Source organism: Prionailurus bengalensis, chromosome D4 (assembly GCF_016509475.1).
Source record: "Prionailurus bengalensis isolate Pbe53 chromosome D4, Fcat_Pben_1.1_paternal_pri, whole genome shotgun sequence".
In the NCBI taxonomy this organism is placed as follows: Eukaryota; Metazoa; Chordata; class Mammalia; order Carnivora; family Felidae; genus Prionailurus; species Prionailurus bengalensis.
In genome coordinates, this window is record NC_057359.1 from 11,928,860 (window position 1) to 11,944,391 (window position 15,532).

The window sequence follows — 15,532 nt, forward strand, 5'->3', positions numbered from 1 at the left end:
TGGCAACATGGAGCCTGCTTGGGATTCTCTCTCTCTCTCTCTCTCTCTCTCTGTCTCCCCTCCCCGCTCCCCCCCCCCAACCGTTTGCCCCTCCCCACCCATGCTGTGTCTGTCTCTCTCAAAAATAAATAAACTTGGGGCGCCTGGGTGGTGCAGTCGGTTAAGCGTCCGACTTCAGCCAGGTCACAATCTCGCGGTCCGGGAGTTCGAGCCCCGCGTCAGGCTCTGGGCTGATGGCTCGGAGCCTGGAGCCTGTTTCCGATTCTGTGTCTCCCTCTCTCTCTGCCCCTCCCCCGTTCATGCTCTGTCTCTCTCTGTCCCAAAAATAAATAAACATTGAAAAAAAAATTTAATAAAAAAAAATAAAATAAACTTAAAAAAAAAAAAAAGAAACACAGGGGGAGCTGGCTGAGGGATTTGGGAGTACAGGAAAGATTGTTCTGGAGAGGACAGAAGGAGTCCCTAGGGCTCGCTGAGTGAAATGAGCCTCCTTGTTCACTGGTTGTATCGTTAGGAAAAAAGAACATCACATGTTTTTCAACTTTTTTCCTCCACCAGAGTGGGCACAGGAATAAAATGAAACAACCGTAACCCCCCAGAGCACCTTTCTGAGAAAAGCAGGCCCTGCACGCAGCTGGCCCAGAATCTGTCACCAGTCTCTTCAGGTTACGTCCCATTTTCACATTTCAAGAACAGACGTTCAACTATTGCTCCTGTCTCTTATTTTCATTCTCTAATACTCCACAGCCTGAGTACAGACGTTTTGGTCTTCCTTGTGTCTTTTAAAGAATGAGATATAATTGACCTAGAACATTCTATTAGCTTCAGGTGTACAGCATAATGATTCAATATTTGTGCATATTGTGGAGTGATCACCGTGGTAAATCACCACACATAGTAACAGGATTGTTTTTCTTGGGTTGAGAACTTTTAGGGTTTACTCTCTTAGCAACGTTCAAATATGCAATACAATAGTATTAACGGCAGTCACCCTGCTGTGTATTATATCCGTAGGACTTATTTATTTTATAACTTGAAGTTTGGTCAACAGGTACAAGAGTCTGTGTATTTTAAGCTACCATTTTACAATTTAGGTTCTTTACAACCTTCTTGCGCGCACGTGTGTGTGTGTGTGTGTGTGTGTGTGTGTAGTTTTTTACGAACACAGGCAGAAAATCTTGAGATTTGTTTCTTAATTTAAATTTTTTTTAATATTTATTTATTTTTGACACAGAGAGAGACAGAGCATGAGTGGACGAGGGGCAGAGAGAGAGGGAGATACAGAATCCCTGGAGGCTCCAGGCTCTGAGCTGTCAGCACAGAGCCTGACGCAGAGCTCGAACTTGTCAACTGCAATATCATGACCTGAGCCGAAGTCGGACTCTCAACTGACTGAGCCACCCAGGCGCCCCTGTTTCTTCATTTATTTGCTTTGGAGGGTCCCTCACTCACAGGACAAAAGCCACAGTGCCTGGCATGAAGCAAGTGCTCAGTCAGTGTTTGTTGACTGACTGCATTTAAGATGGGTTACTCTGTGACTCCTGAAGTACACTGCTTTGTCTTTGAGCTGTGATGTCGCTCGCTTTTCTGGAAAAATTAATTCATCCCTTCAACTATTTAACAAACAGTGAGTTTCCATGAGTGAGTTTCCATGAATCAGACATTAGGGAAGCCCAGGCAAGAAATCTTGTCGTATCCTAATGTAAGAAATAATTGAGCTTCCCTGAGACCCTAGTTTTGTTTTTGTCTTTCATTGAGGTGACATTCTCATAACATGAGTAGAACCATTGGAAAGCGTACCATTGAGTGGCATTTGGTACAGTCACCATGTTGTGCAACCTCCACCCCCATCTGGTTCTGCAGCGATCTCATCACCTCCAGGGAGGCTGGTACCCACTGAGCAGTTATGCCCCAATCTCCTCCCCAGCCCCTGGCAGCCATTAACCTGCTTTCTGTCTTTGGGATTATCGCTTGCTTTGGATTTAAAAGGAATGATGGCAGGGGCACCTGGGTGGCTTAGTCGGTTGAGCACGTGGCTTCGGCTCAGGTCATGATCTCATGGTTCGTTAAGTTCAAGCCCCACCTCAGGCTGTGTGCTGTCAGCTCTGTGCTGGAACCTGCTTCAGATTCTGTGTCTCTCTCTGTCTCCCACCCCTCCCTGACTTGCTGTGTCTCTTTCTTTCTCAAAAATAAGTAAAAACATTGAAAATCATAAAAGGAATGATGGCATTGCACTTGCCTAAGAAACTCTGGGCTTTCCATCAGAGAGCAGTTTAGACTGTCCCCTGCTCCAGGGCCGGGAGATGGTCATGGAGGGGTGAGGGGTCATCCACGCTGTCAGTGGATAACCCCCCACGGGCAAAGGCCACCATGCAGTTAGTTGCAGCTGCCGTCAGATGCGCAGAATTCCCGTAGAATCTGCTTCCTGATGCCAAGATGCTTTTTCTAGGATGGTCGGTCCTGATGTTATTCCACTCCCACATATCTACGGAGCGCGAATCAAAGGTGTGGAAGTGTTCTGTCCTTTGGACCCCCCGCCTCCCTATGAGGCTGTGGTGAGCCAGACGGACCAGGAGCAGGTACAGTCTATAGTTTCTCCTTGGTACCTTGACTGCTTGTAGGAGGTGCAGCATGGGGCACAGAGAACAGTGGGAGACTGGGCCCTGCACTTGCTTTGAAGTTCAGTGGAGTCCAGATGGGGGTGGGGTTGAGTATCACCAGATAACCCTCTTTTCTCCTGTGACATAGGGATCTTCATTCCACATGCCAGAAGGATCAGAAGGTGCCATGAGCCCCTTGGAGCCAATCTGCATGCCAGTGACTCAAGGTAATAAACATTATCACTGCTCAAACTCAGGGTTCAGCAGCGTAAGATACAAAATGGTGACCTATATGATACTTTGTTGGGGGTCAGATACCTTGGAGCCAATGGTCCACACTGTATCCTTTGTCCAGGTGTAAAAGTACTGTCAACGATTAGGGTTGGCAAGTGGGAGATACTATGTAAACAGAAATAAAGATATCCTTAGAATTTTTTTAGGAGTGGGGTGCCTGGCTGGCTCAGTCGGTTAAATGTCCAACTTCGGCCCAGGTCACAATCTCACAGTTCATGGGTTCAAGCCCTGCGTCGGGCTCTGTGCTGACAGCTCAGAGCCTGGAGCCTGCTTGGGATTCTGTGTCTCCCTCTCTCTCTGCCCCTCCCCTGCTCGCACGCTATGTCTGGCTCCCTCTCTGTGTCTGGCTCCCTCTCTTAAAAATAAATAAACATGACAAAAAAAAACTATAAGAAGAATCTTTGAGGGGTAACAAGGCTCTTCGCCCTGTGAAATGGATTATAGATTATAATTTGGCAGTCCCATGTTTTCCCATCTCAGATTTTCTTTCTCCTGTTAAAATAAGCTGGGCTCTTTTTAAAGGGAAAAAGGAGTTTTGTTGATTTCAGGATGATTTTCTGTGAGATTGCGCTGTCATTTTTAACCTAGGGTCTATGTCACGGTGCCTTCACACAGAGTGAATGCTGATTTTCAGTCCTGCCTCAAAACGCTAGAGTCAGTTTACAGCTATCCTTGTCCTTTAAGGGAACACTGTTACAGCTTTCTTTCTTTCTTTGGAGAGGTTTTAAGTGGCCCAGAAAACTGTCCACCAGCACAAAATGGCAGTGGTGATAAATAATGGATCAAGTGTAGCTATTTTCGACGGAGGTGAATTTTCAGTGGCGCCGTTTGGAACAGGTCTCTGTTCTGCTCACCTTCCATCTTCGAATAATGCAGCTGCGTTCTCCCTCCTAAGCATGTTTGGGATTCTTCCACTTCTTAAAAAAAGTTGCCCAGACCACACTCAGGCTCACAAATGACGTGATTTGGTCATCCTGAGCAGAAGTCACCCGTTTCTTGAGTGGTTTTACCTATCTGCTCAGCGGCCCTGGCTCTTTCCCTTGGCCTTCAGGAGTTCCCGAGCGTGGCCTCCACTCTGGGCCGTGCAAATGCCTCGTCTTTCTGCCTTTGGTCTGCAGCCCTCACAGTCACCTTACCCGGGCAGGCATGTACTTCCACCCACGCAAGCTCACCCTGAATTCTCAGAAACGGGGAAAGCGGCCAGGAGCTTTCCCTGGAGAAGATTCTAACACTCTTAGGAAAACAAACACGCACACACACACACACACACACACCCTGACATTTTGGAATGGCTTCTTTATTTTGCTCTGCTCTTCGACTTAAAGTTTTTTGTTTGCTTGTTTTAGGTGTGGAGGGATGGTTTGGAGAGGCGGCGGTTCCCACAGTGCTGGGAAGTAAAAACTCACTGGGCCGGGAGCCGAAGCAAATGTGGTTCACTGTATTTTCCTGCCCCTACAGGTTGGGGCTCACAGGTGTTTCCTGTCCAACATTTTGAAGGCGGCAGCTGGTGAAATAATGTGCGTTTCTCTTTTTTTTTTTTTTTTTTTTTTTTTTAAAGAATCAGGTGGGGACAGTCCTAACATACCTGGAGAAGAAAGTGGATCTGTGTCAGCGCCCGATGCAAACCAGCTGCGTCCTGCGGGAAGCCGGAGAGCCCCGCCGCAGCTGAGGGCGAGATCCAGGAGCGACCCTGTGCTCCATCATTCTGCGGAGAGAGGTGATGGCACTCCCCAAGCTACCTGCAGGGCCCCGTGCACATGTTTGCCCAAAGGTGCCTGGTGAAAGCTGGGGGTGGGGTGGGGGCAGTTTAAGAGATGTCTAGAAAGAGGTTAAGAGGTCTTGGGAAAATAAGGTATTCTGCATGCACATTAGGAAGATATATCTGCCCCATCTTTTAAGACTGGTATTGAGTTTTTCAAGTCATTGTTAGCAAAAGCATTTGGTTCCACATGACCGTGGAGTGCTACTATGTGAAGAAAACAATGCAAATCTGACTCTGATTTCTGGGTGCTCACAGTCCTGTGGAAATAAACCTTCTCTCTGAAGGAAAAAGTTAAAGGGCTGTATTTTTTTACCCTCTCTCTTTTGATTTATCTTTTTTTTTTTTAACTGTGTATGAGTACTTGAGTTATTTAAATCTGGCTTGTTTTGAGAACTTTAGACAGAGTGAGACTCACTCCAGTTTTCTCCCTCTCCATTTTGAGTTTGTGTATAGATGTTATTTGAATAATTTTAAATCAAAAAAAATTTTTTAATTAAAAATTTTTAAGTAAAGTTTTTTTTTAATGTTTATTTATTTTTGAGAGAGTGCATGCAAATGTGTGCACGTGGGCAGAGGAGGAGCAGAGAGAGGGAGGCAGAGAGTCTAAAGTGGGCTCCACACTGACCGCAGAGGGCCCGATGTGGGGCTCAAACCCATGAACTGAGAGATCATGACCTGAGCCGAGGTCAGATGCTCAACCAACTGAGCCACCCAGGCACCCCCCAAATTTAAAAATTTTTAAAATTTAAAGAACATTGAGTCCCTTTTCTGGATATGTGAATACCTGAATACGTGAATACCAAATAGCTCTTCATTGTGGAAAATCGTAAAAAATAAAGGAAATAAAGGAAGACAATGAAACTGTAAGGCCACCAGTACAGCCTTCTTTCGGTGACCTGTTCTAACAAGTAGCCTCCGCTCTCCTGAAGCTCGATGCAAATACGACTTTGCAAACGCTCTCCCCCTGCTCTCTCTGGGGCCCCGTGTTGTCCTCCCCCCACTTGTAGTGTTGGTTCTGTCCCTCTGACAGCCTGTGTTGTTTGCCACAGCTCTGGACTGACCTTGTGGGCGCCAGAGGGAACATTCCTCTTGTCTTCTGCGCTGGAGGAGTCCCACCGCCTGGGACTGAGCACCTCTGCAAGCCCACAGGCCAGCAGCCTGGCCCCTCAGCTCCCCAAGCCCATTTCACAGAGGGTCTCCACCCTACCTGGCAAGTTGAGGACTCGAGCTGGCCACCTGCCTGCTTCCACGGGAACTTGGCTGTCTGAACAGCTTAGTGAGATCCTTCCAGAGCCCCTCCCCCATTCTGCAGTGCTGCGGGGGCAAGGATGACACATGTTTACCTGTTGGAGCCCTCAATTGTAGAAGGGACCAGATTGCCCTCCAGTGACAGTATGCAGTCCCTGACCATCCTCACACATGAGTGTCTGTAGGGAGCATTTCTGAAAACCTCCCCATGCACATGGCAGCCTGGAGGATGCCACTAATCCCTGTTTAGAGCTCCTCATGTCTACTTTTCTCCAGAGGAAAAGGAGTGCTCCCCTTCCTCCTCCTGTTCTCCCACCCTCCGCCTCCTTTCTTCCTCGAATATCAAATTTCCGCTTGTCAGGCCTTCACAGACTCAATTCTCCAGTGTCGTGTATGCTGAGGGCTGCTGGCTGGCTGACGAAAACGTGGAGACCAGGTCTGAGTTTCACTTCACCCACTTGATGGTGCAGTAATGTTCTGCTGGTCCTGAAACCCTTCTGATGTAGGTAGCTGTGGAAATTAGGGCCTGTGGTGGATTTCCCAGGCCACGTGTTGACTTCGAGAATGACATGTGATTTTTCTGCACCTAGATTTTTCTCTTCTTAATAGTCAGCCATAGAGCTACCTCCCAGCCATGGTGTGAGCATCCATAAGTCAGCACCATGCCCTGAGGATGTTTAGGGCAAAGGTACAGTCACAGGGAGCAGAGCACTCCATTCATCCCACAGTCTTGTCTCTCCTCAGTCTAAGTGCCACCTTCACCTTCCCCCCCGCCCCTTGGAACATTCTTTCATCAGGCCGGCCATCTCTTTTCCTGTTTCCTGCTCGCCACCCGTCCCCACTTACCGGTCATTACTCCATGGAACCGTTGCTCTGTTGCAGTTTGCATTCTGGATGCTCTTCTCTATCATCTGTCTTCAGCTTGGTGGTTGTGTTTTATGTGGCACAATAAAATGCTTCGGGGACATGTCCTTTTGGAACTTCAGGGAGTAAGTTTGTGTCGTCGTCGTTGTTGTTTTCCTTTTCCCTCTGCAAGACGAAAAGCAAGACGTGCATGGTCATTGGCATTTGCAACATGCTTTCCACACCAAGTTTAGCGGCCCCCACTGTCTCCGTCCAGGCGTGCGTTCACGGGGGCATGGCCAACGGGCACGTATTGTCTGTCTCTGCCCACAGCTGCCCCGGTGCTCAGCTGTGAAGCTGCCACGCAGACAGAGGGAAGACCGCAGCTGGCCACGGTGACCTTGAGGAGAGGTCTGAGATGCAGAGCCTCGCGATGCCGGCCTCGGTCCCTGATAGATTACAAGTCCTACATGGACACCAAGCTGCTGGTGGCCAGGTTCCTGGAGCAGTCCTCCTGCAGTATGACCCCGGACATCCATGAGCTCGTCGAGAACATTAAATCTGTTCTGAAGTCTGACGAGGAGCACATGGAGGAGGCCATCACGAGTGCCAGCTTCCTCGAACAGGTAGTTTTATTACTCATCTCGGGCGCGAGTCGGAGAACTTGTGTCCATGGCAGCTGAGGCAGCTTCTCTGATTTCCAGTCCAAGGCACATAAGTTCCTGGTCACGTATCAAGGGAATTGGGATTCTTAGGGGGTCTGGGGAGGGAGAGAGAAGAAGCTGAAGCACTTTCTTTTCAGGTATGATGACTTTTCCACAGGCTCCTTGGCCCAGGGAGAGAAAGTGATTTTCCTAGGACGTGGAAGGACTCCTGGGAAAAGAAAGGGGTGCGGCTCAGGCAGAAAAGCAAGGAGTCTGGGCATTGATTGATAGGGCATGGTTTCTCAGCCCTGTGACAATGATGGACATCCCTGAATTTTAAAATTGACAGCGTTCTGGGAGCTGTTGATATTCCCACGAAGTATTGGCAAGATATCTAAACCAATAGGACTTAAAGGAATAAATGCCTTTTCGTCTGCATAGATTAAAAACCACAAGGCAGTTCCCTAATCTGAAGTCACCCAGTGGAAAGATAACATTGGGCACGTAATATAATCCATTTGGGGTGCCCGTTTTCTCATTTTTACCTATTTTATTTGATTATTTAATGTGTATTTATTTATTTTGAGAGAGAGAGAGAGACAGAATCTCAAGCAGGCTCTGCACTATCAGCACAGAGCTCGATGTGGGGCTCAGACTCATGAACCGTGAGATCATGACGTGAGCCAAAATCAGGAGTCGGACACTTAACTGACTGAGCCACCCAGGTGCCCCAGTTTTCTCATTTTTTAAAAAAGTGAAGCCTTGGACTGGGTGGTCCCCACCCCTGTGCCTCTGAACGAAGAGGGTTTGCTCCTGATGAGAACTGTGGACGGGTCACAGCTTTAATTACCCACCTCTTTTAAAAGCCGTTATGTTTTAGGCACTTACTTTGTTGCCCCTTGGATGAGGGGCGGCCATGGTAGATCTCAGAGCACAGTGGCTCACGGGTGATGCCTGCCGGTGTCTGTGTGCATTAAGTGCCCAACGCATACACTGGGCTGCTGGGCCCAAGGGAAGTTGCCACAGGGTCCTCGGTGAGTTGTTAAGACGGACAAAGTCCCTGTTCATCTTCCTTTCCGTTTCCCCTTTCTACCTGCTGGCCTCTTTTGACAGAAGCCAGTTTCTCTCCTGGCCCCTCAGGGGACCCAGGGGAGTAGAAGAGACATCTGATTACTCACATGAGCAGGTACGTGAACCGGAGACCCTCTTGTTGGCTGTTTTCTAAACCAGTGGTCAGCCTGTGGTCTTGGGTCAGGCTCTCGTTAGTGTCTGTGTAGGGGAGACATTTACATCCTCATATCCCGGGCCCACGCCGGAAGTCATTCCCTACATCCTCCTCTCTGTCCAGCCCCGACAGCCTGAGAAACAGCAAGCATTTGGAGCCACTTGTGCAAGGCTGCCAAGCCCTAGGGAGGTGAGAGCTGGCGTATCTGCCAAGCCATTGGCGTGGACCTTCTGCACGGGTTCCTCTGGAAAACAGCTTTGGGGAAAAAGAACAAGCACTTCCAGTTCGACAGATGCTGTGACCGCGAATGTCTGCCGGGTCTTTGTGCTGAGTCTGGATAAAAGTTCAGGCACTGGGATTGCTGCAGTGGACTCCGGGTCATCTGCTGGCTCCTTCCAGGAGTGGCCCCCATCGGTGATGTGTTGTAATGTCACGTCTCTCCCCAGACAGAAGGAAGTAGGGACAAGCAGAAGGAGAGCTTTTATTTCTGACTCCACTCAGCTTTGCACATTTTTACTTTTCCTGGTATTACTGGAATGCGTTTTTAGAGCCATTTTAATTTTTATCTGTGTCAAAACCACTTGTCCTAATTTACACGTAATGACAATTGACGTCTATGATTGCTGGAGTTTTCTTTTTAACCAGAAGGACAAATATAATAACAGTATGGTAGCAAAATTTAATGTCCCATCTCTTGGAGGGATTTTCTTCCCATGACCTTAAAATCTCAGAATGGTACAGGGGTGCCCTGGTGGATCAGTCGGTTAAGCGTCCGGGTTCAGCTCAGGTCATGATCTTACTGTTCCTGGGTTCGAGCCCCGTGTCGGGCTCTGTGCTGACAGCTCGGAGCCTGGATCCTGCTTCAGATTCTGTGTCTCCCTCTCTTTCAGCCCCTCCCCCACTCACGCTCTCCCTCTCTCTCTGTCAAACATTAAAAAAAAATTTTTTTTTTAACTCTCAGAATGGTATAAATGAGACAAAAAGTCATCCCAGTGATTGTTTTGTGATAGAACAATCACAGGTAGTAATGAAGCACCTGGGTTTTTCTCAAGTCACTAACAGTATTACAGGTCATATAGTCATGACTGTGCCGCTTCTGGAAACTTCCATGTACCTACCCGACAATTCTCCCCTCGTCAGTCCCAATTGGATGAGGAATTCCCTGTATTTTTGCCATTTTACAAAGTAAGTGCTATTCTGACATGTTTAAAGTCACATATGTGCTCCACTGCAAAACAGATCGAGCAGTAGAACCATTCTGAAACATTTTTACAAATTGAGTGGCTTAGTTTTTATGTTGTTTATTGTGTTTTTTATCCAAGGGTTGTCAGGTTGATTGGAAGCGTCGCTGGTTTTGGTTGACATTTTCTAACCTCATTAGCTGGACTCCATGCCAGACTGGTAGTTACTCACTTTTCAAGCACATTGCTGTCACCTGGGCTCCTGTTAGAACTACTGATGCTCCAGCCCCACGTCACAATTGCTGTCGGGGAGCTGGGAATCCACGTCACCAGCTCCTGTCCCCTCCAGAAATGTGGAGACCCGGGAGGTAAAGTGAGGCAGGTGGGCAGCCGACACCATAGAAAATTGGGGGAATTTCATAGGAACGTTAGAAAAGAGGCAGTCTGTTGAAAGCATCTGTGAATTCCAGTTGTGTTCCACATGGGGAAAACAGCCTATTTTCTTTTCCAAAGCAACTGAGCTACAGAGTGCATGGATGGATAGAGGAGGCCGGTTGCAGGGACCTCATGTGGTGAAGCTTAACGTGTCCCTCACCCTCTTCTTCTCCCCAAGATCATGGCCCCGTTGCAGCCCAGCACTTCCAGGGCCCACGTGCCACCCTCCCGGAGACAGCCTGGACTCTTGCACCTGCAGAGCTGCGGGGACCTCAGCACCTTCGTCCCGGCGGGGAGGCCGAGAGCCCAGAGGAGGCCCCGGCGAGCGGAGGCCGAGCGGCCCCACAGCCTCATCGGCGTCATCCGGGAGACTGTCCTGTGAACCTGTGAGGCCAGGCCCCTGGGGGGGCAGGAAGGAAGATGGACCCGGAAGGAGGAATGATCCCCAACCACGGGGTCCCCTGGCTGGGAGTTGCTGCGCCCTCCGGGAACTCCTTAAGAGGGGGGAGCATGCTGGAGGACATTTGTCCCCCCTCTCTGGCACCTCGTTCTGCTGACTGAGCGCATTCAGGGGTGGACAGGCAGGTTCCTCTGGGCACTTTTGGCTTTTGGATGCACAGATCTGGAGGCCTCTGCCAGGTCACCTGGGCAGAAAGTGGGCTAGTGATTCTTTGCCCACCTCACGCCCCGTGACTCTCTTCCTCGCCGCGTGCCTCCCACAGCGGAAGGACAGATCTGCTGGGCCGCTGTTGATAGCTCCCGCAGCCTTTCGCTGCTCCCTGGGAGAGCAGTGGGCACAGAGGCAGGACGATTAACCCCCATGTTTTCTGCACTTGTCAAGCTTCATTTTAGGTCGCCCTCAAATCACAGTCTCTTTAGGAAAAACGGGGAACTCGTTCAGTGACAAATCGTAACGAAAGACGTTTGGGAGAGGGTCTTGTTGATTCCATTTACTCGTGCTTGCGAAACTAGAGATGGCTAAGGCCTGGTGGAGAATAAAAATGAGTACTTTGGACCTCTGGGCTCGGTGTATACCATTTGCACGTGTCTAGGTGACCTAGGCCTTTCCTTAGGAAGGGCTGAACACTTGAAGCAGAGGTGGGCAGCTGCTCAGGTCCAGGCAGACCACCAAACCGGCTTCATCTCCAAAGCACCATCCCCCTGGGGATCACAACGCGACCTTCGTTCATTCAGCCAGCGCTTGGCTGAGTGGCTTCAGGGAACGGCTTCCTTCTAGCTGGGCTGTGAGCAGCAGATTAGTCATTACAGACTGGGGATTCGTGCGAAGAAGGGAGAGAAGGTTTCTTTGAAGAGCTGATGTTTGAGCAGGGCTCGACGTTGAGAGTCAGGCAAGGCTGCTGCAGGAGGAACAAATGGCCAATGCAACCCTCAGCGCTAGAGGCCAATGGGAGCAGAGAGAGGGCAGAGGTGGGAGGAGCCTCAGGCTGGATTTCCCTGCTAACCGTGAGCTACCCCGGAAGAGTTTTCAACTGGAGTAACAGATTCCATTTACATTTCAAGAGATCAGGTGCAGCTGGAGAATAGTTTAGTTTGGGCGCTGAGGCTATAAAAGGAGAGACTGTCTTCCATGCAGAGCCCTGCCTGTGCTCCGGGGACTGTGGTAGGGGGACTTCCAAGCTCTCGGTTCACCTCCCGACGGCCAAAGAGGTGGGTGCTCTTCCTGGTCCCATTTTACAGATGAGGAAGATGAGGTTCCGTAACTTGCTCAAGGTCCCTCAGCCCTTCAGTGGTAGAGATGTCGTGCCCACCCGAGCAGCCCCTCCAGAAGCCACGGTCTCTCTCCACCTCCCGAACAGGGGCAGTCTGACATTTCCCGTTTCTTTCACGCAGTGCTTGCTGAGGCCTCTAGCTAGGCTGACGGAAGCACAGACTCTCCTGGCTGCAAGCCGCCAGGCCAGGCCAGAGTGGGAATTGCAGCGGGGGCCCCTGGAGGTGCTGAGTAAGGAAGAGGGGGGAAGGCCGTTTGGAGGCCCTGGTTGGGGTGGGTGGGGAGCACTGGCTGTGGAAGCAGAGCCGGACGCGAGGGAGAGCTGGGGGGCTGGCAGGCTGCTCTGGGGCGGGCGGCCTGTGTTTGTGGAGGAGGTTGACGGCGGCTTCCCCACCTGCAGTTTCTCTGTTCTCCTCCCCCACCCCCAGGCACTGGACTCTCTGTGGCAGCAAGCAATCTCTTCATTTTTCTAGAAGCCCTCGCCGTCAGCCTCGCAGCTGCCCACTGGGTGTTGGTCCGCTTCCCTGGGGTGGGGGTGGGGGGGACGGGGAGGGCCTGGCCTTTCTCACATCTCTAGGTTTATGATCTCTCCCATTCTGGGAGGGCATTGTCTTTAGCAGCATCCGTCTTCTTCCCCTCCTGTACCATTACCTCCAACTGCCACTGTACCATTACCTTCCTCACCCGGAAGGCTCAGAGAAGGGGGGTGGGCACGTCACGTGCAGACAGCGTCCACCTCTCTAGCCTTGGAGGACCACAGAGGTGGTGACAAAGCATCTCAAATGTAGTTATCAGAATGACCCCAGAGGGTTGACTGATTGGCGTGAGGGGTTTTTAAAATACATTTTCACTGGCGAGGTACAAGACGTGTGGCTGGGCAGGAGACTCGCGTGGCTACCGTTGCCTCTGCTCCCATGGGGAGTAAGAATCGGGTCCCCACTTCGTGAGACTGTCCTGGGATGGATCAGGACACGGGCTGCTCCTTCATAATGTTGGCATCTGTACCTCACCCTTTCACACAAGCTGTGTGTCCGAGTGTCTGAAGACCGAGTGGGACTTTCCCAAGGTTCCAAACTGTTCTGCACAGACATGTCAGTGTGGGTTTGTGTCTGGCTGGCGGAATTTCTTTGAAGACCTGCTTTCTTTGGAACAGCCTACCCAACGGTGAGATTAGGGAGAGGGGTCCGTGGCTGGAACGGCACAAGGCTGCCCATATTTGCCAAAAGAACCAGGCATTTGCTGAACAGCTGCACTGGGCAGGTCCAATCCATCTACAACCCCAGTTTGCACTTGAGGAAACTGAGTCTCAGAGCAGAAGGAGACCAGTAATTCTGGCTCCAGGACCAGGGCTATGGGTGCAGGTCAGAGCTTCTCAGACTATTGGGGATGAAGGACTAATTTTTTCCCCCCTCCAATCTGTCATGGACCAAAAGCTTTTGTGAATTATAGACTGAGTGAAAACCGTGTTAGTTGACTAGGCCTGTTACAACAGCCTACCAAAGACTGGGTGCCTGTAGACATAGAAGCTTTATTTCTCACAGTTCTGGAGCCCGTGAAGTCCAAGGTCAAGGTGCTAGCAGATTCGGTGTCGGGTGAGAACACCCCCCTTCCTGGCTTGCAGATGGTGGGCTTCTTGCTGTGTCCTCCTGTAGTGGAAAGGGAGGGAGGGGAAGAGAGGGCAGGCGGGAAGGAAGAAAGAAGTCTGTTCCTCTTTTTCTTCTTCTAAGGGCACTAATCCCATTGTGGGGGCACCACCCTCATAACCTCACCTAAACCCAATTATTTGCCAAAGGCTTTGCCTCCAGATACCATCACTCTTGGCATTAAGGCTTCAATAGATGGACTTTGAGGGACGTGAACATTCAGTCCACAGTACTGATTGACCAGGAAAATGAAATCATAGTAAGGAAAAAAACACAGAAAGATGTAACCTCCCAGCCTTTACTTTTTTAGAGCAGTTTGAGGTTTAGAGCAAATTGAACACCAAGTACAGAGATCTCTCCTACAGCTCCCGCCCCTAGGCATGTACCATCCCCCCCCCCCCCCATCAGCATCTTACACCCCAGCGCTGCATTTCCAGAACTTGCTCTTGTCAGGGGCCAGGAACAAAGCGTTCTTGGCCTGGGTCAGTGGCCTGCACTCTGAGCGGAGCATGTTGGGATTCCTCCCCTAGCCCCAGTTTCAGCCCTGAGTCTGTTTTGTGTGCGGGGCCCTGGGGACACGGATGAGGAAGCCTGGGAGTGGGAAGATGGGCAGACACCCTTCCCTCCACACCCACGTGTCTCTGAGGCTGCAGTCACAGAGAAGAGCTTTGGCAAGCCCCTCAGGATTCGGGAGAGCTGGCAGAGGAGAGAAGTAGCTCCTGTCTCCACCCGGCATTTGGGGAAACAGAACAAAGTAGCACATCTCCACCCTCGCCACCCCTCCACTCCCCCCACCAAAGGAGGGTGCAAAAGAGAACAGTAAAGGGGGTGAGGGAGGGACCCGGACAAGGGCATCTTTGTTTACGTGGTTTTCCTCCCTGCCGCTGCTGCAAGGGAAGCCAAGTCTGGGGCCACAAGGCACCACATTGCTTCCGTTTCTCTCTCCCTGAAGGCGCCATCACCCTCCCACTCACTCAGCAGGTGTTTATTGAGCTCCAGAGTCCAGGCAGCCGGCCAGGTGCTGGGGAAAGACTGCTCAGAGGAGAGAGGGGGCAAATAAAGTATACAAATAATAAATGCAAGTTACATGTCTCTGGGCTGCTGCTGAACGGCTCCCTGACCCCAAGGGACGGTCTTTTGGTCACCTGGGAAGACTGAAGGTCCTGGGCCTGATTTATCAGGATGGTTTGAAGGATCCTTCATCCTTGACTGTGAAACAGGTCCTGGCAGACAAGGTCAGAGCCGCAGGGCAGAGCTCTGCCCACCTGGGCTTGTGGCAGCAGGTGGTTACCATCTTGGAAATCCTTTAAAGAAAAGTTATTCGTGACACCTGTTGAAGATGGGCAGGAAGACTTATTTCAGGAGAAATTGCAGTGGCGTTTTGCAGTAGGGGAGACAGATCAGGCTCAACTCTGACTACAAGGACAAGTGCCAGGGAGCAGGGTGGGGTCAGTGGATGGAAAATGACAAGAGGAGACATCAGGGCTGTGGGATGTTTGCTAGACCAACTCACTAGAACTCTTTGGAAGGCAGGCCATGGTGATCAGATACCAAGGGTTGGGAGAGGGAGTAGGGTTTTTTGCTATACTGCCCCAGCAGGATCCTTGTTAAAACCAAGGACAGAGCTCAAGGTTGGAGCCTGGTCAGAAAGAGGATTCAGAGGAGCCAATTCAAGTTTGGCCAAGGAGAGAGTCTTTGTCCTGACGAGCACCTTTTCTTCTGAAAGAGCACCTCTTGCCACACTGTGTCCTTGGCCTCAGGCATGTCATTGTCTCAGCAGGAAGCTTCTTTTCATGCCCACAGCTGGCAGGATCCTTTGTGTTTTGCCCTAACAAAGGAGCTAGGGCCAAAATTCGGGATGAATCCTAGTTCCTCTCTTTTGAAAAGTGGCTGTAGGACCCAGGTGGATGGAGACTTCTTCCAGTGTC

At 50.4% G+C, this 15,532-nt stretch overlaps 1 protein-coding gene across 1 annotated transcript in view; it reads left to right on the plus strand.

Annotated features, from left to right (window-relative positions):
* The window catches only part of FAM189A2 (family with sequence similarity 189 member A2), a 66,708-nt gene extending 55,461 nt beyond the window's left edge, over positions 1–11,247 (plus strand). Inside the window, exons 7-11 of the mRNA XM_043567239.1 lie at positions 2,450–2,579; positions 2,749–2,827; positions 4,453–4,611; positions 7,081–7,373; positions 10,411–11,247. Of these exons, the coding sequence (XP_043423174.1) occupies positions 2,450–2,579; positions 2,749–2,827; positions 4,453–4,611; positions 7,081–7,373; positions 10,411–10,614 (865 nt within the window). The 3' untranslated portion in view covers positions 10,615–11,247. The remainder of the gene's footprint in view (positions 1–2,449; positions 2,580–2,748; positions 2,828–4,452; positions 4,612–7,080; positions 7,374–10,410) is intronic.
* Positions 11,248–15,532: the final 4,285 nt, after the last annotated feature.